Raw genomic sequence first — 26,862 nt, 5'->3', positions numbered from 1 at the left:
CACCAAACTACATTGCAACACTTAACAGATTACATTATGTGATAATATTAAGGTAATACATATGTACACTGAGTAAGTAGACCTCAAACATATTGCTCGGTCATAGTAAAACTATTCGTAAACTGATATGGATTAACGTACAAGCGCGCAATCCAGTTACGTATTTTGTAATATAATTACATATATATGAGTATCATTTATTTTATAGTTATATTACATAAATATAATCAGGCAATAGTAACGTTAAGTAAAGGCCCTCACGGTCAAGACAACAGACGGCGGCAGCTGTTGCGCGGTGGAGTCTCCTCGCAACCCTTAATCGATGCGCGACGACATCTACATTATAATACTATCAATACCGTATGTAAGAAAATAAAATCTCAATCTCGATCACGGAACGGATTCGTTGACAAAGAAATGCCCAGACGTTAGAGCCTAATCGATAAGGACATGCCAGTGTTTCGATTGTGTGGGAAACGCGTTTCAGTGCAGCGGGTGCAGCTAACCGGTGGATATTTAGATTCGGGCGTTGCAGCGCGGTATTGATCGTCGACGGTGGCGGTACGCGTGGCGCGCGGTCCGGCGCGCCCGGCACAGTGGGCGCTGCGCGCCTCCCGCGCCGCGCACGCGTACTATCAACACAGATAAATGACTGCACGTAGATCTTGTTGCAACGAGATAAGGTCTAACAGTGGACGTTTGTTGATGTTAGTGAGGCGCCGGCTGTCACACAACGCGCCCGCAGATATAGCGTTACGTAAGACCCCGTTCACACGGCAATACCGCACGTTCTTACCGAACGACAAAACTGATTTGGTGAATTGTGTATACCGATGCTATATTGCCGTGTAAATACTACACAAACCGACTCAAATAAATAATTTTGATGAGTTAACACTACCAAAAGTTCCAAACATTTCTCTACTTGCTTTAATAAACAAACGGAATGAATATCATTACATGACGGTGCGTAATAAGGCAGCTGCCTAATAAAACCTTTGCGAGATATATCTCAATATCCGTAAGATAAAAAAGTTGTTTTGGCATACGTTGACCTTAATTTACTCAACATGCCTTATATAGCAATCGATTACTATTGTACCCTATATTTGGATTCGCATAAAGAGGTAGATGGACATACTTTCATTAATGCCAAGGACGCGGAAATTTGTCTTACCCAATGCAAATACAAGTGCATGAAAACAATCAAAATGATATTGAATTCGCAAAAGGTCGTCTGCAGATATTGAATCAGATAGTAATTTACAGTAAATTGAATTTAAATTAATTATCTTTCATAGGCTTCACACCTTAGGTACTCCAAATAGTTCACAGTAAATTTTATAAAGCAATGCATGGATTGGCAAAGTATATTTAAAAGGAAATGCATAATATACATATTTTCAGTAAATAAACATATTATAAAAAGGGACTGCAGATGCCGTCAAACCGAAATAAAAACAGTAGTGTACAGTCGAGTTCATAAATATGTATACATTTTTCACCTTATCGCAAAGTATTAAGGTTAAGAAACGTATACATATTTATGAACTCGACTGTACATTAATTGATAAGTGTTACCCCTGTCTATATAAATATTATTAGATATGTAGGGAGGTGTAGGTACTCACCAACCTGTACCCGTTTAATTTGATAACCAACGTGTGCCTATACTTTTATTTCTTTCATTCCATTTAGACACTAAGTTGAGAATGATTGGTATGACCAAGAAGTTTCTTCTAAGTTTGGTATCCCAGTCAGCGACAGGGCCCGCTTTCACAAAGCTACACACTTATAAGGTTAATTGCGCAATGTTCTATTTGGGTTTCACAACAACGTGCCCGCCCTGTGAAACCTTTCGTCTGGATCAAGTTTCACAACGTAGGGGCGTTTCGTGTCGCCCCCAAACGAAGGAAGAATGGAAATAATAGATTGATATTGCGACATTTTCAAAGTTTGAAAGTAGCTTTTGAATAAAAGATTACCGTTTATGAAAATTCGTCGAAAGTTAAGTATATTTCTGTCCCATTGTCAAACAATAATTTGATATTTACAAAACGCAAATTGCACAATGCAATAACACCGGGAAAAGGCAATTACAAATGAGAAGTTATCTTTAATTAAGTGTTATCAACTCATCAAATCGGAAAGTCTTTATCGATCAAAATTTCATCGCATCATTTCTTCGCTTGCTCAATATTCAATTAGAGCTCTTGCGTCGAGCAACTTTACAGACTTATAAAAAATTATCCCTGCGACTTCGTCTGCTGGTGAATGATGATGATGATGATTAGGTATTGGTAAAAACTATCCCCGGGCCTGAAACTATCCCCATACCAAATTTAATCTCAACCGGTTAAGCGGTAAGCGTTAAGAGGTAACAGACAGACAGGTTACTTTCGTATTTATTGACCGAAGCATAAGCGAAGGTCTCTGTTGTGGCTCGGGCAATCAGCTTTCGTATGTCCGGATGGTCTCCTCTACAGGTCGTAATTCTTAACCGATTCTCATGAAGTTTTGTGAACAGATTCCAGTCGACCCAGATTTTGGAAACTTTTCAAAACAAACTACTTAAGCGCCAATAGCGTCTATGGCGCTTAAGACCATTGTGAGTTCACTGTGATAATGACTCAACGAATTGTTTTTCACTTGTACAGTTTCTAAGCTTATCGCGAGGTCTGCAGCTTACAGGGTCTAGTATTAGTAGGGATAACTTACCAGTAATTCACTTTTAGGTCTATAAGCTTGCATCCAGGGATCGGAAACCGGTATTTTTTGTATGGGAACGAAAACGGTATTTTTTCGTTCTTTGTTAATTATTTCATTTCTAATTGGGCAATCTAATAATACGAAGTCGTTATCTAAAAACACAACCGAGTCCTATATTTGGAGTATAAAATAAACCGAAATATATGTTTATTTCAAAGTTTTTCCAAAAAACCGGTTCCGATCCCTGCTTGCATCATTCGTTCTATGAGCAATCGAGATCCCAATGAACAATCACTCAGCAACCTATTATATTGTTGACAGACTAATTAATAATAACTGTTTGTACTTACGGAAATAATTAAGCGTCTCCCTAATCTGATCGGGAGTTAGTGCTAGGTCGTTGTCACTGACTGGCAACGCCGGCGATGGGATGAACCAGTCCTGGTTCTCGTAGCCTGCAAAACAACATTCATGGGTTAACATCCTATCCTATGTAAATATAATATTGAACGGGCATTTGTACGTGGTTTGAATAAAGAGATTTATCAAATATAGATCGTATCATTCACGACGACGCGGGCCTTGACTTGTATTGTTATGTTATTAAAGATTACATTTGACAAATCTGTCCGTCATCGTGGATGACACGAACTATAATATAAGATCATTTACAACTGGCGGAGCAAGGAGAATTTGAATTGAGATTTCATACGCTCAGCGATATCACAAATGACAATGTCGAAGTGTATAAAAAAATAGGAATATCATAGAGAATCTATAAAATATAAATATATCCATAAAGTTTCTAGTTTCCTTTTTTATATATACCTAAAAGACAATAGGTAAACGAAAGAGCAATAATATGTTTACAAGCATCAATTTAAAATATAAACCGCACTTTATACCCAAAAACCGTGGCCTTTAAAAACCAAGTACACGGCGATGGTGCTACAATCGCAATATACGTCCAGTGCTCGTTGGAAGTAATTCGATAATATCAATTTGCGCGCAGCCCTGGAGCGGGATGACGTCACAGGAGCTCTGAATCATGCCTGCAAGTGATCACTCAGCTCACATCGTTATTACAACCGCGGGCATTGCGCGGCAATCATATTTGCTCTCATCGTAAAATATAGGAACACAAATCGCCCTTTGCTTGGAATGCGCAGAATTCATTTATCGCACAATTTCTAACTTCTATTTTACGGTTTTTGCATTGTACTTTTACGGAAAAACTATTTACAATACACTGAACACACACACACATTAAAATCGTTTGAGTATTTTGAGCCTGAAAAGTAATAGCGTAACGATACCAACAGAAATTTAATTTTCACATTATAAAAGTTAATAGACAGTATTTATTTATTTAATCCAAGTTTATGTGCCAAACGTATTGTACCTTACGCGACAAAAATAGGATAACTATACTCAATAACTTTACTTATACTTTAAGCAGGTGTAAAAATAGCACTTATATTAGTTATACAATCTTATAACACAAAAACCATTATCTAGTTAAGGCGCTGGCAGTTGTAGCGATCAATAACCACATTAGTAACGGAAAATTAAAAATAATTGGCTTAAACATTACACGCAACGTGCCTAACCTGATATAAGGCATTACATAACGTTATACATATATGCAAATAACACAGTTTAGACTGGTTGAAACTTAATTACCATATGTATTTACAGTTTGGCTTTAAAAAAAAATGCAATAGCTAGTGGAAAATTTAAGACCCCTTCATGTTTAAGTGTGTCACCACAAAATGGCATTATAATCTGCTATTATTGAAACGCCAGAAGGAAATGACTTATTATTTTGAGAAGTGTTATTCTTACGAAATCCAGGCTGTTTTGCAGTATTTGCATGTCCTAATATGGTGGAGCGTTTATATATATATATGATGAGAAAAAGTGTAAAAAGACCAACAACCGCTCTTTAATATTTTTTTTGCCTTGTCCACACTACACAAAGGTTGTTTGGACGAGATCGCTTTTTAGCGATATCTAACATACTTTATCTTATATGATTAATTTGTATGTAAACAATAAAGAAAATGTGTACTGTATTGTATCACTCGTTATGCTGACCAAGGGTCATAGCAAAGATGACAATCTATGATAGAAAATGCTAATGGAAACTTAAAGAATGTATAAAACGTGACTTGTCGTAACATCTGTCATCTTGATACATTTTGTGTTGTGTACCATTCGGTCTATGATTTCCCCGAACTATTAATTTTCACTGAACATACATGAGGGTTAGATCGGTAGTTCTTAAAGTCCTCTAACATTGCCTTTGTTTGAACCATACTAAACACGACGCCCAGTATGGCAGCCAATGAGGGTTACATAAATAAATGAATACATGGAAAAAAGTCATTTCCTGTTACTAATGTTTAGAACACTGGAATTTAATTCTGGTTGTAAACTGAGCAAAAAAGCTGGCAGCATAATTCTGGCTTGTGGTCCCAAATCATTAAGTATTGCTGATATGAAGAGGCAGGTAAAGATGCGACATCTAAATGCAGCAAGTTGACAGATGGTATGCAGGGGCCGGTCCCGCGCCGGCGGGCGATGACTCGAGCAGTGAGACACTAGTATTTATAGCCGAGCGCCGGCGCCGGAAGCCGCGCCCGCAGGACTTAGTGGTACGGAACACTCCTGGCCAATACACTAAAAATTGTCTAGACTACTTGAGAATGACCGTATAACTTGATCTAGAGTTTCATAACAAGCATTCGTGATCTAACAGCGGACTCATGTTGATCCGCCGATGACCAACCGCTCGGTGTGCGTGGTGATTCACCAAGATTGTACTCGTCTAAAATATAGCTTGACCTGGTAACAAGCGTGATCCGATAGAGTATAACTATGGTGGGTCTCCGGTGGTAACTATGCGTAATTAGAATTCACATTCAACTGTATTGCCTGAGGCTATCAGTATCATTGTATACAATATACAGCTCTGGACTGGTGGATAGCTGCACAGAAGTTTACTAAGACTTGCTATTATCTAAAGATTGTCACTACTAATGTGAGGTCAAATTATACAATGGTCGAAGTCTCAAACAGGTGAAATTGGTGAAAACCGGTTAATATCTGGATCTACATACTCAGATGCAGTCGCAAATATCGCTATGTCGAATTATACATCAGTTCATTACATTAACAAAGAACTGATTTCGTAATAATTCAGATAATTTATTTCCCGTTATATCATCGGGATGCCCTAACGGTGGTAAATCTATTTCAAATGCATAATTTACAGTTACATTCCAGGTAAGATACAGTTCATGTGTAAGTTAAGTTCGAGTGCGTAAAGAGTACATTGGACAATGTTTTATCGTCGTTGTAATCTCCTATTCCAGCCTTTTCTTTTTGTATTATATTTGCTTATGCACTATCTGGTTCTATAGTAAACTTTAATTCAAAAAGCCGATTTCAATAATTTCTAATCAGCATAATAATCGAAATAAATGTCGATACGAAGAAATAGTGACCAAGGCCTCTGATGCCCAGGGCCGGAATTGAACCAGCGTCCTCTGCTATCGCGGCTGGTGCCCCTTATATAATTTGCATAGTAATGTTTCTACTTGAAATAACATTTTTTTTTTCTTTCTTAGAATTTGTTCTTTGTTGTTCTTTCTTTAAAGTCAGCATCGAATAGTGATAGCCAAAGTGACCAAATATATCGGAACACATTGCCTGACTGATCTGATCTTATTACTAGAGTCAAAGAATGCAACAAGCTGAAAACAAGGAACAACCTGTTTCCCATTAAATGTGTATAATGTCGGAGCCCATTTTAGTAAATTTAAACTGTTCCGTGAACCAGATGTCAATCACGATAGACCGCCAGGAAGTCGTTTTTCATCAGTGAGTTTTGCAAGGCTTCCGGGCAAGCGTTGTAGAAAGGAAAACTTTAGTTAAATAGAGTTGCAACGTGACATCAACAAGCCTTGGTTGAAGGTCTACAAGTAGGTAAACAGGATAATGTGTATTTCCAAAATAGTTTCAGTCAAAACATATATTTGCCTGTTGTGAACTGCTTTCGACAACTGAATACAAAACAGACTAACATCAGCAATCAAAATTTAAATTGGGAAGTATGAGGATAATGAAGAAGTTATAAAATAATGTTTAATCACTGACATATTACAACGAGGGGGGTGGGGTTAGGGTCGGCAACGCGCATGTAACTCCTCTAGAGTTGCAGGTGTACATAGGCTACGGAGACTGCTTACCATCAGGCAGGCCGTATGCTTGTTTGCCACCGACGTAGTATAAAAAATATAAAAATAAAAATATTTATGAGCCTGTACATTTGTTTGTTGTGTGTAGTACATTTGTACTACGTACTAGACAGGCTGTCGAGAACAAATTGTGTTCGCCATTTTCGGCGTTTGACGTCTGTCACAAAGCTAAAGAATAAGCATAGGTGGCCAGAGGCGAAACTGTTATGACAACTGTTCATTTTCTGCCTACATACGCACTTTAAAGAATCTAGATAAAATGTATTTGTTTCCTTACAAATGTATTCAAATTGTTTTACATTATGTGACACTGACAACATTAAAATTTATAAAAATAGTCATAAAACTCTTTCAATTTGACTTTCGTACTATCAAATCGCGCTTATAGCATAACAGAATTTTTTTAATATAATAAAAACGCCACAAAAAATTACGAGATAAAGAGTAATATATCATTATTGTGTACATATTCTGCAAACAATAAGGTAGGTACTCATTAGTACCTACGTGTTATATCTGCGAAATGTAATCTATGCCCCAAAGAAAATGGCGTATACCACCGCGAGTGTATAAAGTGACGTTTCAAAATAATCTAAATGAGCTTAAAACAAGAGTTTTTTCGCAGTGGATTACCTATTATATTGATTTTATTATGTTTCTTGATATAATTAGAATGCATTTTCATAACGCACAAAGGCATTTTTATTTTTTATTTTTTTTAGACGTACTAAACGCAATGAAGTGCCGGCATTTTGTTAGAGATGCCGACTCTAGTACTATACCTCAATGTGTTTAATGGTAAGACGCTTACCATAAACGTTTCAGCTAGAACGCGTTCAATAAAGTGTCAGATAGTTCATTAAAAGTTTGCTTTCACTTTACTAACTGGTGAAACCATATGTGCACATAACTTATTTATGTACCCATCAAGAAAGTCGGTATTAAAACCCAAGATATATTGAGGAATTCGGTTACAAGTTACATAAAGAACAAAGTAAGATTATGTCTCTAGTTTGATCAATGGGTGACATTTAGTGAAACCGAGGCACAAGGCCTTGCCAATCTACTTAGATATTGTTAGGAAAGACTTGCCTAGCGACATCCTATTGCGTGCAGCCTATTGAACATGCAAACTTTTGTGTTAGAAAATGATTTCTTTCGTTTAATTTTAACTGAACAATAGGTATTGGGAATAAGTTTTCTAGAGAAAACGGATGTTAGAAAACATAATACACCCCAAATGGATATAACTGTAAACATTTATGAACCGCAAAATGTATGATGATGATGATGAAAAAGTTAAAAAGCTTAAGACTTTCTTCGCCACTACAAAGCGAAAATATACGACCACGACCTAATTCCAGGCGCTTACAAGAAGTCGTTGAAACTAAACTAGGACACAGATAAATTAATGTTCTATTTGCACGAGAAACCCTATTATATTTCCGACGAAATAGGCCGTGGGAAAAGACGGATAAGCGTAGATATCAAAGGTTTCAGGCAAAAGAGGTTTACTTTATAGTCGTTGAATAGCGACTGTAGACCTTTAGCCTGAAAATTACAAATGTACAGTGTACAGCATATTCTTGATAAATCTATATGTCAATAATGTGTGCGTCTTTCTAGACGGGTTCACTATGCTAAACGATGTTTCATGATCGTTTAGCATCATCACTTATATTTCGTAAGTAGGTAATAATTGCCGTTATGATATTGCAGCAGACAAACGTGATTCACCAATATCACATTTGTCTACCTCAATATCATACAGGCAATGCCAGGAAGAAAATGTTATCAAATAATCGTCTAAATACAAACCTATATAAGAGCTAAGATGGAGGTACAATCATTTAACTGAATACAACTGATCTATTCTTTTTAGCAGAGTCTAGAAAATAAAGACGAGTGACAAGTGACCACCCTCATATCATACAACACCGCCAGAATTGTCAATGTTGTAGATGACATGACATTTTTAAATTTTAGCTATTTGCGTATGAAAACCTCAAAACTTAAAATTGGACTTAACTCACCGCAGTTATAGGCAAGTCAGAATAAACCCAAATCCTTTAACTGTACTTTTGTGAATATGGCATCGGTTAGGAAACTCAGATTTAATGAGTGTATGAAGATGAACTCAGACAGTTGCCAAAATTTCTACGAATAAACTCAAATATACTAAGTTTAGAAGTCGTAAATAGTAATAGGTGACAGATTTTATACGTATAAATCTATAATGGAAAGACAGTAAAAGGCACGCAAGGAACGCAGCGTTGTATGGAGGTTGTGCATCTCAGAATGCTCAGTTTTAGTCTTCATGCTGCCATCACATGAAAAACATGCCTTTCTAGGAACTAGATTCCTGCCGTCGACTCTCAGGCGCAGCATACCACACATACCGCATTAGCGAGTCTGTGGTGTCGGCTATATTAAATAAAAATATAATTGGAGGACTTTACCATAATGGTATAATCTACAATAACAGTCTTAACTTCCTTTAAAGAAAGCATTCTCCACCTTCTTTGAATTTGAGAAAATTTACAATTTAGCAGGAATAATGGAGAGGAAAAACAATTTTTGTACAATTCGTCAATGGATGGAATGGAAAAAAATCTTGAGAGGTGTTTGTATCATCCTTCTAGTAAAATTGAACGAAAGACTTCGTGTGTAGACATAAAATAATCGATAAAAGTGTTAGTTTTGCTTTAAGAATGTCTACAGAATGATAATATAATATAACACGTTCCAAAACTACCACCACCGGACCACCGCCCGCGCGTCCACAACCCAAAGCCTTTATTTGCTTACGCGCACACTAGTCGCGAGGTGAACAAAGTGATTGAAACTTTAAGGTTATCATTAACAATTTGGTTATTGTATGAGTGTGACGTAATTCTCTGCTCCAGAGTATCCGTAACAAAGAAAATATAGCTTACCTCCAAATTGAGTGAGACTATCGGCTCGAAGACGATACTTCGGTATATGCTCTTGAAGAAGACTGACGATTTCTACCTCGGGCACCTCCTCGCTATTGCACACTTCTGTAGACAATGAGAAAATTTTGTTTAGCAGAGGCATTTTCTTGCGAGATACTCCTATTGATTGAATGCTTTACAGGGCATAGAAACCCTACTACAAAACGACAGTTTACGGTACACAAAGAATTTTGGTTCTAAACTTTTGAAATCATACTATATTTCTTTTAAATAGTTATTAACTTGAACATCAGACAGTAATAAATAACATAAATTAAATCAGTAAAATATAACTTCAAAAAATCAGGAAACAATTTTGTGTACATAATTATATACCATTGTAACATTTAAATATCTATAAAACTTACGTAATTAAGCTTAAAATTACTATCCATAAAAACATATTGTTTTAAAATTACCCATAAAATGTAAAGAACCGAAACGTGAATTGGAAAGGCATAACAACAGCTGCGCTTTTAAACCCGCGTCGAAGATCGAGATAAAGTATCAATGGAAATGCAAGTCCGAAAGCGCCATCGTGACTAGAAAAGTAAAGTAAAAAACACCTAGAAATGCAGTTGTATGAGGCGACGGCTTTTTGCGTTTAGTGTGGATCAGCCTCGTATTAGTATTTCTTTAGCATTCTAATAAGGAGAAGCAATGTAAGTGTCATCTCGTAGTTCGTTATAACTATCAGTAGTCGAAGTCCTCATTTAAAATAATAGAGTTTCCAAATACCCACATTTCCTAACTATAACTAGTTGAATGAAAATGAAATAAAAACCACGAAACGCTCTTTTTAATGGTAAATACTACGCCGTAAGCCGAACCACTGTTAGTCTTATAAGCTTTTAAAATTCATCTTTTCTCTTAGCAATAAATATTTGTCTATATAAATTTGTAGTCTACACGACTCGTAAAGGTGCACTGAAATGAGTGGTCGCTCTTCCGAACTAATACATAAGAAAAACGATGCGCCCATGTTTTGGATGCTTCATCTCAATAGTCTCAGATAAACGATCGCTTCAGCTCGGAATGCAATGAGAATACGCCTGGAGCTTGCGAGCAACCAGACAGAATCAATAGTTCCCCCGGTCAGCCACCCGCCGTCTGCGGGGGAATGCACCCTGCAGAGCTCACAATGCATTCCAATACCTACAATCTAGTTTTCCAATAGAATCTCAATAAACCCGTCCTATAATCAATTGTAGGTACTTGGTAACTCTTGTGGCGCGGTGCGTTGCGAAATACATGTGCAAACTTGTGCATAACCCGGCGCGAAGGTTGTGCACAGTTTGCACAGACGTTTTTCGTATACAAGTTATTGATATTACTTACACATTAATCAGACCCGGAAAACGGTGTCATATATGTATTAACAAACAGTATTCAGTAATTAACAGATAGTTTTTGTATAAATATTTCCCTTTTGATCGAGTGCGCCCATTTACCGTTTCTAATATATTATGAATTTTTTTTGAAGTTTTCACTCAAAAAGTACCACATTCGTCGGTTGTCGATAAGGTTGATTTCAAATTGAAGCAGATAAATGCAAATAGCGTCTGACAATGACAACCGACAATAAGTACCCTCTTGGTTGAAAATGGCACATTTTACAAGTGCAATTCATTAAATTCAGCCCGCTAAAAAACAGACAGCCGGATAGCGAATACTTAATAAGGTGATTATAATATGTTTCATATAAAGTAAACAATCAACCGTCTATTCAGAACAGCAAAATGGTTACCGCAACCATGTGAAAAGTATACAAAAATATTCACGCAATAAAAATTCAGTATGATCCCTACCATTATTATAAATGCGAATATATCTCTGTCTGTCTGTTATCTCTTCAGGCTTAAACTTTTGTAAATTTACTATCACAGGACATATGGTGCTAATTTCCGACACGCGTGCGGGAATGAGCACTTTCCGTGCATATGTCGAAACTTTAAAGAGCCATATGTACTGTAAAACGTTGTACGATACACGTGCAAATAGGTAATTCGCAACTCGTGTCGATTTAAAACACTCCCTTCGGTCGTCTTTTAATTTATCACCACTCGTTACGAATTTCCTATTTTCTGCACTTGTATCGTAAATAACTATTATATACCGCTATGTACAGTCAGCGTCAGTATTTGACGCTGACTGTACTTCTAATAAGCTTTTTCATCAGTCCAAACCATAGATGATAGACCCATTAGATGTGCTATACGCGTGCACCCGTGAGCGACAGAACATATATATGCATTGCGATGCGACAAAATTAAAAACACCTTTTAACATTTCTGACAACATACCAAAAACAACCTAATGGTAGTAATGGTCCAAACAGTCTACCGATGCAGGATGCGATAGTCAATTAAGTGATGCTAATAGTATAATATTTACATGAGTATTGTTTTACATCAGGCCTGATAATACTATTCATGAACGAATAATAGACATGTTGTATTAATTAGCTCATTATGTATTGTTTGATTGATGAAATAAAAACAAATTATATTCCCTTTGTATCTCTGCATCTGCTTACTACTTATCTCAAATAGAATCTAGCCCTCACTTATAGGAATAAGTATCAATTCATTTATAACTTGTTTTCAATAGTTAAACAATAGAGTCACTGTGTTAAAATATATATATATACACACAGACCTAACTAGTAGGTAGGAAGGTCTGTATTTAAGTACTGATAAATAAGTTTTGGTCAAAAAGTAATTTTTGATATAAGATAGTTATTGGACAGTCTACTGCTTATGAAAACAATTTGGCCAAACCCAACCTTAATGACTTTACGGCGCATTATTACAGTATTTCTATCGACACCTTCGATTCCCATGATCATACAAGCTGTTTAGAAGGTACAATTACGACATGTGCAAAAGTTCACATTTAGACATACACTAGCATATATGCAACTAGATCAATAAAAGCTTTTACCTGTACAAAGTATTCTAATTTGCATCTTTTTAATGATGGAATGGAACTATGGAGTATATGTTATAACAAATTTCGTGACGGCACAATTGGCTTTATCAACTTTGCTTAACGCGCCCTAGTTCCCAAGATTTAGTGGTCAACGTGATTTAAATTTAAGTCTTAAATTAATAGCAATCGATGCTGAGGTCTGCTGCACGTTTCACACGTAAATGTAAAATGGTGGTCGTTACTAGTTACGCTACGGGTTACGGCTGGAGATAGCCGGTTCGACCTACAATGAGTTTCGTTGTAATGGAGACGTTAACGTGAATGTTGCTAGCGATGTCGTCACGCGCAAGTTACATTAAAAATTCACTAGGTATTTGTAATTAGAAATGCTGAATAAGAGTAATGGAAAGTTACTCATGTCATGTGCTTTCTACTTTTCGGGTGTGCTGGTTTTCAAGGCAAATTGCTTGGCGCATATTTATAGAAAATATAATCCATATTATAGGGTTTCGTAGTAGCCAAGAAACCCTTATAGTTTCGCTATGTCCGTCTGTCCGTCCGTCCGCGGCTTTGCTCAGTAATCGTTAGTGCTAGAAAGCTGAAATTTGTCATGAATACATTAATCATGCATGGCGACAGAACGGTAAAATAAAAACTACAAAAAAAAAATTGCGTACCTCCCGTAAAAAAATTTATTGTACTTTTTTTGCTTTGGCCCAATAGTGTGGCGTATCGCTGGATAGGTCTTTCAAATGAATAAGGATCTCCAAGCACCATTTTTTGAAAAAGTTATTATTTTCGGAAATAATCGCTCCGATAGAAAACTAATATGTATCCCACCCACCTCTAACTTTTGAACCATGGGTCCAAAAATATGAAAAAAATCGTGAAACAAAAGCTTACTAAATACTTTCAATGAAAACTATAGCCAACATGATCGGTCCAGCCTTTTATAAGCTATTGCAACACATCTCTTAGTAAAAAAACGTACAAAGTGCTGCGAAGGCTACTCCTTTAGTCCCTTATGCTTGTAATATATGTACATGGTACTTAATAATAGCCCCCGTTTGGCCTGTTTTGACATAATGGTAACTAAGAAACCCTACACTGAGCATGGCCCGACATGCTCTTGCCCAATTTTTGTAGGACTTTCGTTGTCAATTTGTAGAATGCACATAATTAAGCAACAATTTTTTAAAAGGCAGTCTCTAATATTGAGATCTTTGCAGCGAAAGGGGAGAACACAATTTTATAAAATTTTTATTAAGATATAATAAAGAACAAAAATTACGTTGCCCACGCAAGAGCTTAACATTTGACATACATAATTTAAGAATATCAACTACCGCTCTAATAGCTACTATGATTGGTCAATAACAATTGTATTATATGCCAATTCCCACTAGAGTTATACGCGTTTTCGGACGATACCAAACCTTATATATGTATACTCAATAATCAGCAGCAGAAGCTAAAGAAAGAAGTACAGACCTACGATCACAAGGATCTACCGCAGTCGATGCCAAAGGAAGCTAACTTATCTATATACGAGTACATAATACGTTTTAGGTCCATTGCATGGCTAATATGAATGCTCTTCTGTACCTACTATATTTTGGTCCTTAAATACGTAGAAACTGTGTATCCAAAGTCCCAGAGAACTAGAGTATAATAATTAAGTACTGCAACACAGGTGCGTAGTTGTGAATAGCAACTCTGGTCTCAACCATTTGCGTCTCGGCCATCTCCTGCATACAAACAGGGAGAAAGCGATCACGACAATGTAGATTAATGCCTCTAATGACCATAAAATAGGTCCGCTAATGTTTTGCCGAGCGCTCAGTTCCTGGTACTGTGTATTTACATAATATTGATCGGTGCTCAAATAGCATTAGCACCGGATTGGGTGATACTTTGTAAGAAATCTTTCAGCAACATGTCCTGATTTATAACATTTAAATGTAAATTTGTGTAGATGCCGTTCAAAATTCAATTTATTACTTCTTGTAGCTGTTTAGAAAGCACTATACTCGTACTGAAACTGAAAACACAATCGGCATAATTTTAAATAACTTTCCCGATTTTAAATTTAATCTACAACACCGCTACACGCTTAACGCTTGTAAAAAATTAATTAATTTAAATTAAGTATGCCAATTGTCAGTATTATTATCCTACTTCATTTTTCGATTAAAGTCAAGGACAATAAAAATAAAGCTTTCGAGAGTAGGTACTTTAAATATTTGGGTTTATAAATCTATAAAAAATATTCGTGTCAATAAATGACAATTCTACTATACGAGTAAAACGGATACCCGAACTGTCTATTATTATTTCTACGCGGGCAAAGGCGCGCACAGAAGCTAGTACAGATATAGGATTAATACCTACGCTAATCACCAGATAGATCACTGTCTTCTTTGAAAAAGTCTAATGGAAAATTTGTTGCATTTGTGTATTGCGTGTGTGTAACGCCCATAAAGCCCGTCACAGACGGAGCAATAATATACCAAAAGATATCTTCAAGGCATCTAACCTAACGATATATTTTACGTACCATTTGACAGAGTCCACACACAAAGCTATAATATATATTTTGGTATCTTACGATATCTTATAGTAAGGCATCTTAAGATACCTTGCGTATATATTTTGGTATATTTCGTCTCTCTAACAATTTAGTTGCTAGACAGACAGCGATATATATTTTGGTATCGTGGCGCGTGTGGTGCTAAGCTGTACTTTAAGATATCTGTCGATATCTTACTATATATTTATATATATTACCGCTGCGGCGGTGACGGGTTTTAAGCGATCTTCACACGGTACATGTCTTATCTTAATATTGTCGCCAAACTCAATGTCGGTAGAGGACAATAAACTTCATAAACGGTAAGTCTTACAGCATAGGATTTTGTAATAATACATATAGTCAGGATCAGTAGTAGCGGACAGATCAACGTGCCAACATTAATAGGTATACACCGCTATATTATCTGTATGTAACATCTGTTTGTAACACTACCTGCTTTTCGACAAATAAATGCATTGAATTGAATTGAATATAGCTATAATTTGCGTTTAAATATTTACCACAATCCGATTGTTTCACGTATAAATACATACCTCTTATTGTAAAGCTATTACAGAATGGTTGATACTTTTGACTCGTAGTTTGTGCTATTAGTGCCACTGAATTATTCAACATATTAAGGATATAAACATCTAAGTATAGAAGATCACATTACAACAGAATGAATAACAAAAATTATTAAGTATGTAGAGATCACGCTTTTCTCATTCACGGACTTGAATATCGATGTCCATTGCAAGAGATTTCTGATATTGATTGCGACATGAATGACATGATATTATTATAGTACGGCACTAAATGGGGAATCAGCTGATGACACATGCTATTTACTTATCACATTTCCATTGAAGCAATTATGCTACTTTAAACCCGTTACGTATGAGGAAACTATACGTCCTGTCTATCTTTCGATGTGTAATGTGTATGTAAAAAAACTAATAAGAAGCCGGTAGACATTATACATCGACGGATATGTAGATTTATAGACACCAAGTCTTGATTGAATAGGTCAATAAGGTTGCATAGCGTTGCAATCAAAAGACTAACTTTTTAAATGTGAAAGATTTTTAAGATGTTTTTCACACGAAAACGCGCTTTGCGCGATAAAGATTGTGGCAATACTATTAAGCTTGAAATAGCCCACCCTTTATTGTCAACGCAGTAGAAAGGCATTAATTAATTATACTCTAAAGTGGCCTTGGCTTCACTCAACTCGATGTGAAACCCATCCTATAAAACTGCTCAGCAGAAATGAATGTGAATAATATTAGCACATACATAACAATTTTAATTTGACTAACTAACTCTCAATAAAAGCGTAAGTTTCAAGTATATGTAGTACGAATATACGCCTAATTATGAAAGGTTAAGGGTTGATATTATATTGTATTATAAGTTGCATCTTTAATAAACTTACCGTCGCTCCATGCAAGCAGCAAGTCCTGTTTCTTTTCATGCAGATCGTCCCGCCGCCTAGGCCGAGGGCGTAACCTAGCCTTCCCGTTCATGCTTGCACAGTGGGTTCAAGTTTTCTCCGCGGCGGCCAGACACATCACAACAAACAAACAACGCCACTTCGACGGGCACGACGGACGTGCAATGTTAGACGTACCCTTAATAATCAAGTGTAATGAGCTGTAGATAGCAGATAAAGTTTCGCGTCATCGAATTTGATAACGTTAGCTAAAGGTGATCAATACGCATGACAACAAAGTTGAACATGACATATTTTGTCGAGAGACAAGGTTGCTATTTAGTTTTCCTGAAGATATAGGAGCATGCAAATACAACTTAAAGTTCTACCTGTTTTGACGAGGTTAAAAACTAAACGTTTAAAACACATGGGACTGCAGACGCTATGTTCCAATGATAAATAAGTACACGAAATGACAGAAGGTAGCGTGTTTAGAACACTTGTAACATCAGGGTTCAAATGTAAAAAAAAACTAAAGCGCCAGTTGTTTTTAGCATAGTTAAGATAACGGAAGTTTTTAAATGGCTGTCGACGGAAAGAACCACAGACACCATATCAAGCAACCCACCTAAAAAAACTCAACGAACTTAGTACGCTGTAGAAATTGTCGGCTGTAGTTTCGCGTCCGTCTAGATATTAAATTTCCCTCTAGTTTAGCAGCTATCAGGACTACAAATATCTAAACTTAATTTCATACAAAATCTACTTCCGGGCGGGCTTCGTTTCCGGTTCTTCACTTTTATAGCATTATGATTTACAATTTTAAAATACAACAATTTTTTTTTTCTAAGGAAACAAAAAATAAACTATATACATTACGGGGTGACTGCTATAGTTATTGGCCCCTCTTTAGCAATTGGCCACTCTTACGAGTAACAAATCAGAAAGAAACAAGGTAGGTAATAGAAGTGTTATTGATAAGAATGGCCAATTGCTATGGAGTGGGTAATAACTATAGTAGTATGTATGTTTCAATGTTTTGGCTAAAACAACAAGCGAAATACTACCCTCTATTTTTTGTAGGTATTAACGACAAAAAATGTTCAATCACTAGTGTTGTTTTTCAATTATTTTTAATGCAACACAAGAAAAGCATGAACTGATAAGTTAACCCTTTGTCGTCTGAACAATTGCAAACGCAAAGTGCAAAGGGCCGAACTCGATTTTGTCATTCAAATGCATATATCGCAAAATAATAGTGATTGGGTTTGTTTGAATTCCTGTTTGCATTAAACATTTCACAGAATTATTAAGAATCGAATTGAACATTGAATAGAGTTAGTTCTTTACCATCACACTTGCTTTAGATTAAATGTATGATAATTACCATTATTAAAACATAAACGTTTCACCTAAAGAACAATGATTAATCTACAGTAAGGTGCAGTGGAGCCAATCAAAAATAAAATAACATCCGTCATCCGTCCCATGTATTGAATTGTTTTTGCAACGTTTGTTTTTACTTTTTATATATATATATATATATATATATATAATATAATATACGTAATCTTAACCAGATAATAGAAAGTAAAATCTTATTATCTATTGTAGATAGTAATCATGTTTCGTACAGAAGTCGATAGGTATATTCAATATTGATTATAAAACTCTGAGTGAAAGTCGAAGGCTCGGTATTTTAGAATAGTTTGTCAAAAGCTCTTTAAATAGAAACAGTGCGAGGCCACACGCACAGGTCTCTATTTCTTCCCGCTTACCAATCACTCGCCTCAAGCTTAACAATACATGTTTAATCTCCGACTGTTATGGATCATTAGATCATATTTAAACTGGTTAGATTGAGGTATAATACTTGGTAAGCATTGGGAATAGGGCCAGTTTGCTGTGGAGGCGGCACATGTACGGTCGACGCACTCGTTCGAACTACCAATAAAAATAAGGATGTCGTCAATATGTTGGCAACCACCATTGCGGGGTCACCTCCGTCCCGGGTCGCCTCATGACGTAACGGTCTCCGGCCTTGATGACGCATTTTAAAAGGGCCTGGCGAATATGATAGACCATAATTCGCTCAACTATGTAATTGTCACGGGCGTCGCAGAAACACACTAGAGCATGTTAACAATGAAAACTTTATCGTATGAAAACTACGGTGGACGGATAAGGCTTTAGACACATTACCTATTAGAATAAGACAGTACTATGCATATTTTTTCCTGACACATATCTGCGTCTCTGTCTGATTATTTGTGTAATCACTAAAATCAGTATGCACGCATTCGCAATGTTAGACTGATATATTCATGTTATTCTGATATATATCTGTCTGTATTCATCTGTAAGCACTATAAAGATGGTGTAATACCTACTGAATAAATAAAGAGTTCTCATACGTCATAATACCAACATGCGGATAAGTCCTTCGAGCAGGAAAATGTAAAGATGTACGTTTTTTTTTTACATTTTAGTTCATAATACCATTGATAATACGTACATATACTTTTAGTTATACGTCGATATGCTTTACAAGAATAGCAAGTCACCTATGTGCACCGAAACGTAGCCGAAGCAACGATTATCTAACATGTTCAGCTGACGTACAACAAAGAATTATTAATAGATAGGGTTTGCCTTGACATTCAATTTCACTGTTGTTCTTATTTACGTTATCAAATACTCTCAATTATTATCTTTAGCAGTGCCCTATAACGATGTCAAGTTCTTGCGTTGCTGACAAGTATTGAAATGGGGCAATTGCTTTTACATAAAAGTAGGGTACATACACAGAAGTACGAAATATCAGACAATAAAAAATAGTACCGACTTTTGTTACGCATGGTACCTTAACTGCATTGCAACATTTATGAAGAGTTAACACATAACACTGATGTCGCAATTGGTGCAACTCAATGAGTTTAATTCGAACATTCCTCAAACAATGAATAAGTAGCTGTTTAAAGTTAGTTCTCATGTTCTAGTGGGGGTACAAATGCATTAAAGGGTCATGCCGATTCTAAAACTTCTGTGCAGTACCTTTCATTTCTCAGTCTTCGCACAACTCCTTGCCGAGATAGGACTACTCCAAGCCCAGCACATTAGATCAGAACTTAGGAAAAACAGAAGAAAACTGACATAATACCTAATTGCACCCAATACGTATTGTATACGCACTTAATACGCTCCCTATCAGGATTTTCTAAAATTTAATTTTGAACACAGAGTCAGTCAGTCAGTGTCAACAAACATACGTCAACAACGTTCGAAAAAAGAAAAAGAGGGAAAGTAGCGCAAATTGGTTCGCGCGTTTCAGAGTCGCGTTCGACGGACGCGCGGCGCTAGACTGGGGTGCGCGCGCGCCGCCCGCCCAGAATAACCGACTACTGGCACGTAGCCAATCACATGGCAAGTTAGATCGTGACAAACTAGCTCCCCATTCATAAGATTACCCACCCTTTCTTCGGGTGAGTAGCAGCAACTGGCTATACGCGGAAATTTGTCATAATACCCGAGCTCCCTTAGGACAAGGTTTTAACGCCGACGTTTGTCCGCGTGTCCGTAGTTGCCACGAATAATGTTAATCGTTAATATCATAATTTCTTCCAGGCGTATTAATACACTCATAGATGATTATGGCAAGGCTGGCTCATAACCTTCTCTATCTAGTTTTTTAGTCGAAATATAAATTATAAGGTGCGCGTAAGGCCAGCTTGTTGGATTCTTATTAATTACAAATAAATGGGCGTTCATTGGACCTTAGTCTATTTTTAGACTCTTACGTAACGTGCAATTCAATAGGTCGGAAGAAAGTAAAGAGATGTTATTATTACTCCCTGTATGTTCATTTTTCACTATACCTAAATTATGAGCCAGTAACTTCAATAGGTATACATCGGGGTGTAATTGAATGCATTATGCGATTGATTTACTTCTTCCGAGAAATGTATTCACTGAGATACTAGATGAAACCTTAAGTGCACAAGCGTAATCTACCTACCAAGCGAGACGTATAAAGAACTTAAAAAATGCTAGCTAGTATCTACTCTGTTCTTAAAAACAGTATCGATAGATACGAACTCGATTTGGTTAGGGCTGACGCACTGATCTGCAGAATAGGCTATAAATAGTAATTCGTCATTCCCACATCGACTAACTTACCTCACACTTCAACAAACATCGACGCATCACGTATTACTTTAACCTAACCGCACAGTACGAATAAGAAAAACGTAAATACATAATTATGTATATAGTGTAATTCTGGACATAGGGTGGACAACAATATATGCTGTACCATACTTATTTTCAGCTCTTCAGTATACTTTGATCCCTTTTGTTGCAACTTTTTTTATTATTAGACTAGTAGTAGGACCATTGCTTATTTTACAATGCTTTTTGCAAATGCAATCATAGTTTTATTTCTACGCAATCTGGCATGTATCTTGTGGAAAGTCTGGTTCTGACTTCTTATCTGGACTACAAATGATAAAAATGTAGTTATTATAGATTACATAATAATCAGAATAACAGTATTAGATTAAATAAAAGTGTTTCCATACAACTATAACAATAGAACATACTGTGTTTGTTTAATATTTAGGTAGCCCCTACCTAAACCTCACTGCGTAACAGCACCTCAGACGAATTTGAAATTCTAAAGACTTGGCAATAAAACACGTGAACATAACTACATCGATAAGCGCTTTTTCTGAAATGGAAACTGGATTATCCAACGTATCATAAAAGTCTACCATTAGAAGGGGCTCAGTAAACATACGCGCATTTATATGTACCTACTGTACCACCGGTACAGAAGACTCACTGTTAAATCAAACTTAAATTAATTACACAATATGGCTTTACGCCCCTCTTAACAGTCCGAACAAGAGTGCATTTTCGAGCTTAGGAAGCCTCAAGAAGCGCCGAGAAGAACACCGAACTCTGTTCGGTTACGTGTAGGGTAAGCTTGGTTTAAGTTATTAGTACAGTTTTGTATCTTGTATTGAAGCTTGTTGTGACTTGTATTGAAGCCATACGATAAATAAATAAGCTGGGTACATTCGTATTGGGCTTAAGATAAGTAATTTTAATAAAACTTACCAGTAAGTGTGGCGACGTGACGTGTTTCGCGCGGTGCTAGCGAGGGCGCGCGAGTCGCATCCTGGAGGGCCGCCAGCTTGACGACCTCTCCTGCAAAACATGTTCTAGAGTCTGACCAAGCTAAATTGGCAACGATTTTGATAGCCCAGCCTGTGCAAGTGTTAAGTAAATGTCACAATTTCATAGAAGTTTGACGTTTAAAATAACACCGACACTGTCTAGGCTGTCAAAATTGCTGCCAACTTATCTTGGTTTGACTCTACTGTGATCACCAAAATTGTGAGAGTCCAAGAAAAAAAGTTATGCTTTTGCTTAAGTATCAAATCAATGTTCTTCTCATAAATTATAGTAATGTGCAATATATAGCAATAATTAGAAGTAAGACCATGAACACTAGAAGCTAAGTTAGCCTTCCCCTTCTACAAAGTACAGTGCAAAAGAAACATAATTAGAATGTTGCATGACATGCAGTTCTAGCCCGACTATAATCTTAATCAATTTTATTCAGTCTTATCTTAAGATCTTGAAGCAAATTTTATGCTAATAGGCATAAAAGCATAAAAAAAGAGTGCATGAGAAATATTAATTTCCATATTTAATGAGTAACACCATTTCTGCAGAATGTCTACCAAGTACAATCAGCAATGGAAGTAACTAAGCGGTGAAAGTGTTGCAAAACCAACACACTCTTAAGTTCTGTGCAGTTCACTCTGAACTCCTCCAACCTCACCCGAATAGCAACTTCTGTGCTGCTGACTGTATTTACAAATGGCAGATGAGATGGATGATTGCTAGCCATTGAGGTTAACATTTTTTTAAAGATCCAAATCAAATGAAATATATCAATTTGTCTTTTCAGATACATGTTCCACAAGCAACGTGAGGTAACTCATGTGAGAAAACAATATGATAGGGCCTAGATAAGATTTCTTACGTCAAAGAAATATATTTAATGTACTTCTTCATAATTTTTCTCAGTGCTCTATTTTCAATACTATCCCAATTAACTTTAACTAATAATTAAAATAAGAAAACCTGCTCTTGAGTCAGCCACCCCTATGAATCTGTGCAAGTTAATTCTTGAGCTAAGCTATGCCTACTCTACTCTCATTTGATCAACATGATGTTAATGAACAAGCCATCCTAATTACCCATATTGTAATTCAAACAATGCCATGATAATATAGACAATATATTTATTTATAAACAAATCATAATGTATATACTTGTTTATGTGCATACATTACATAATTATATTAATCATCTACATAAAAAAAATGAAATACATAGAAGTCATAGAATCTACGCCAGATAGAAGTGGGTAAAAAATTGAGGACAGGTTGCCAATATATCAAGAAGCATTTACTTACAAATCCAGTGTAAAGAATATTTTTTCACAGCGTTTTCCTTGAATGTTAAAATCTGAAATAAAATGAGAACTTGTACAGCTATTGCTTTTGGTCTGTTTTCAAAGAAATCTGAGAAGTAAGTACCAAAAATATTTGTCATCTTTTGCCTTGGCATCTGTGTGTAATTATATTCCCAATCATGTTTTTTCATATGCTCAGAGTATATGCTATACAAAACACACCACATCCCTTTACATCTTGACTAAATAATTAAATATCATAGAATTGAATGAATAATTAGTATAAAACATTACTTTAAGTCAAAACTAAGCTACTAAAATGGGTGGGGATTATGATAAGTTTTTGGCAAAAATATCATTTTTGCTACAAGCTTTTATCGCTGACTGTACTTTTCTTTCCACAGGTAACTAATACTTATCAAGACAATTCTAAAAATCCTAAAAAAAATTAGGTTGCATTGTTTTATCACAAAGTTCCTATGGCCACATCCTATCTCCATCATCAGTTCAGCTCAATGGTATGATAATATTGCATTGTCACATATGTATATATGTATGCAAATTTTCAACTTCATTGGAAACCAGGATGTGGGTCAAATTTAACTTGCAATATTTGACTTGTACAAACATAAAAACGTAAAAACCATGATGCCCCAAGAAATCTGCTGCTTCACTCAATTCAAAAAGTAGGAAGAATTGTTGAGATAACCAAACAAATAATAACAGGCTAAGTCTAGAGGCCTCAGTGTCTTCTGATGCATAGCAATAATTCTTTATTATTGACAAGTTGATGTAATAAATAAACATCCTTGAAACTTAAATTTTACATTTTATTTGATGGCTTAATATTGTCATGTGACAACCAAAACTCACTAATAACTAAAAAATAATTAAAAAAAATAACTTTATTTTGGTACTAATATGGTATAATACTATAGCTATGAATGTGGTGGTAATTAGTGAGATTTAGTTGTCACCAGACAATTGTGAACAGAATTTTCTAAAATCCACTCTTGAAGAACAACTGCTATCAATTTACTATAAGAGTATTAAATGATTTAATGACTTATTCAAAGACTATTTCCTCTGACAATAAAAGGAATGTCAAATGACATGCATCCTTTCATGATGATAGTTAATGTACCTATTATCTGTTACTTTAGATGATTCAAGAAGATATATAATAATTATCAATAATTAACAGTAGTTCATGACACATTTTGAGCGTGCAGAATGGTCTTGTGATCCAACAAAAGATTGCCAAGGTTAGCTCACAAATCTGAATATGATTGCGGTACATTAACATAAAAATAAGTTTTCCTCATTTTCAAGTTTCACTATGACTATTTTTACCAGAAGAGGAAATTTGGCATATGTTCATTATAGTTTAGATAACTAACTTTACTATAGCAAAAATATTCAATAAATGTAACCTTAGCTATTTATTTCATACTTGTTTGGTTTATGGAAGACGTGAAAAATAAAGGATTTGAGTGAATGTTTAACTTTAGAGTAGTGTATCTTTATTGCAAAGATGCCTTCATAAAACCAAGTTTCGACCTATGCATGAAATTTGTATGCTGATAGATCTGATGATAATTTGGGTTCATGGAAATCTTACGACAATTAGTCAAGCTCTAAAAATAACTATTTTATATGAATAAGCAATACGAAAATATTTAGAAATGTGATTAATAATTATAATATTACTTTGACCTCTGAACTGTCAATTATCAACAAACCATAGAAAGGCGTGTATATCACATGTTTAGAAGTAACAAGATTTTTTCCGAAATCTATCAACAAAATAAAATATTGAACTTACAATCATTATTTACACTATCGATGAAGTTATGACCTTGCTGGAGCCCAAAGATGGGCCATCTCATTCAACTATCTTCACTGAACAATGCAGGACACAGGTTGAAAATCCCACTAACTATATTATTAGTTATCACTGAACTGATTACGATAAACATAATACAATAATAACACAGCACCAAACAGTATCGATTTACGAAATTTGTGTATTGTTACTTTGCGCTTTTTACGTTACTCGAGTATACAATTCGTTCGATTCGCTCACAAATTGACCGTAGCGCATGAATGACATAATTCAAGTTCCTTTACTTGACAGCTACTATTGTCCAAACTGAACACTAGGGTTCAATTTTTTTTTTTCCACTAAAACTGAACCGTTAATTTATTTCGGACCCAATTTCAGAAATTAAGAATGAAAAATTGTTCGAGACATGTTCGAGACCCAACGATTGTTTTTTTTTCTAATATTTTTTGTGTAATATGTAAATAAAGTAAAATGTAATAAATTCCAAAGAGCATTTAATTACCAAATCAAACACATATAAGATATTAAGTTAATTTGTTTCTGCCATGGTTTTGTCTCCTTTGCTTTCAGCATTAAAATAAAGAGTTAAGGTAATTCCAACGACATAAATGTATGAACCAAGCATGGTAAGTAAACTAACTGCAATTATTATCACCACCAGCAAAAACCCTGAAAAAGGAGAAAATGTGGGTTATTTTCTATGCTAACGTGTCGCGAAGACATATATAATAGTTCTTCTTACCTTCTATTAACAAAATAATGCTTGTAAGACATATTACGCCAGCAAAAATGACTGCTAGTATTAACATTACTGTTAGGAAGATTACACTAGCACTCATTGTTATTAACGTAGTTAGGAGAGGCTTTTCTAAAGAAGCATAGGTAATATTGTAAACCCATCTTTGTAATATGTCGATCGCAGCATTGGAGCGAACTGAAAATCGATATAAAAAAATATATTTTATAGAAATATAAAAGAAATATTACGGTTAAAAAGGAAAATATTAGATCGTGAACACCACATTCTATTACTTTGCAAGCATTCATTTGTACTTTATAAGGTAAGACAAGTCTGCATTTATATTAATGAGCTGAAAATAGAGAAACTGCTAGATTTTTTGTCCAAAAGTGAAAAATGTCGAGTCCTTACAGTGTTTTAAATGAATGGCTCTTTTAAAACTCATCTCCATTACGGAAGTATAAGTATCACTTAATTTAACGTTAGAGTAAATAAAGTGTTATATTTATTTCGCATCTCGATTGTAAATAAGTCGCATAGGTACTAAACCTACCCTCCAATCATTGGTAAAATAAGTGAAATGTCGATAACGTGTGTTCTCAATTTTTTTAATTCATATTATAAATTGAATATACAGTTATTTCAAGTTCAATAAATGCACAATAGGTCGTTGATTATAATTGCATAAAATTGATGTTGTCTATATTATCATTAATATAATATAAATTTGTTTCTGTTTTATTACGTCTCAAACATACTCAGCCTGAATCCTCATAAAAAAACTAAAATGTTGCCAGTCTTTTATTACATTTTTCTTTTCTCTTTATTTTAAGGCCAGTTTAAACGGTAACAATATTTCGCCAATCTGATTAAATTGTCTCATCGAATCGGGCCGTGCGGACGCAA

At 35.5% G+C, this 26,862-nt stretch overlaps 1 protein-coding gene across 2 annotated transcripts in view; it reads right to left on the bottom strand.

The window, feature by feature from the left end:
* LOC133521294 (trafficking kinesin-binding protein milt-like) overlaps positions 1–20,275 on the bottom strand; it is a 56,546-nt gene extending 36,271 nt beyond the window's left edge. The window contains exons 1-3 of one of the 2 annotated variants that reach the window (XM_061856172.1): positions 19,939–20,275; positions 9,908–10,012; positions 3,060–3,164 (exon numbers count right to left, since the gene is read on the bottom strand). In XM_061856172.1, coding sequence (XP_061712156.1) covers positions 3,060–3,164; positions 9,908–10,012; positions 19,939–19,945 — 217 coding nt within the window. In that variant the 5' untranslated portion in view covers positions 19,946–20,275. Of the gene's footprint in view, positions 1–3,059; positions 3,165–9,907; positions 10,013–16,887; positions 17,106–19,938 lie in introns of those variants that run through there. The other variant, XM_061856171.1, reaches the window with a different exon arrangement.
* Positions 20,276–26,862: the final 6,587 nt, after the last annotated feature.

The sequence above is a fragment of the Cydia pomonella genome, chromosome 9, assembly GCF_033807575.1.
Source record: "Cydia pomonella isolate Wapato2018A chromosome 9, ilCydPomo1, whole genome shotgun sequence".
Lineage (NCBI taxonomy): Eukaryota > Metazoa > Arthropoda > Insecta > Lepidoptera > Tortricidae > Cydia > Cydia pomonella.
The sequence above is the reverse complement of the archived record's forward strand: the minus strand, read 5'-3'. Positions and strand labels throughout refer to the sequence as shown.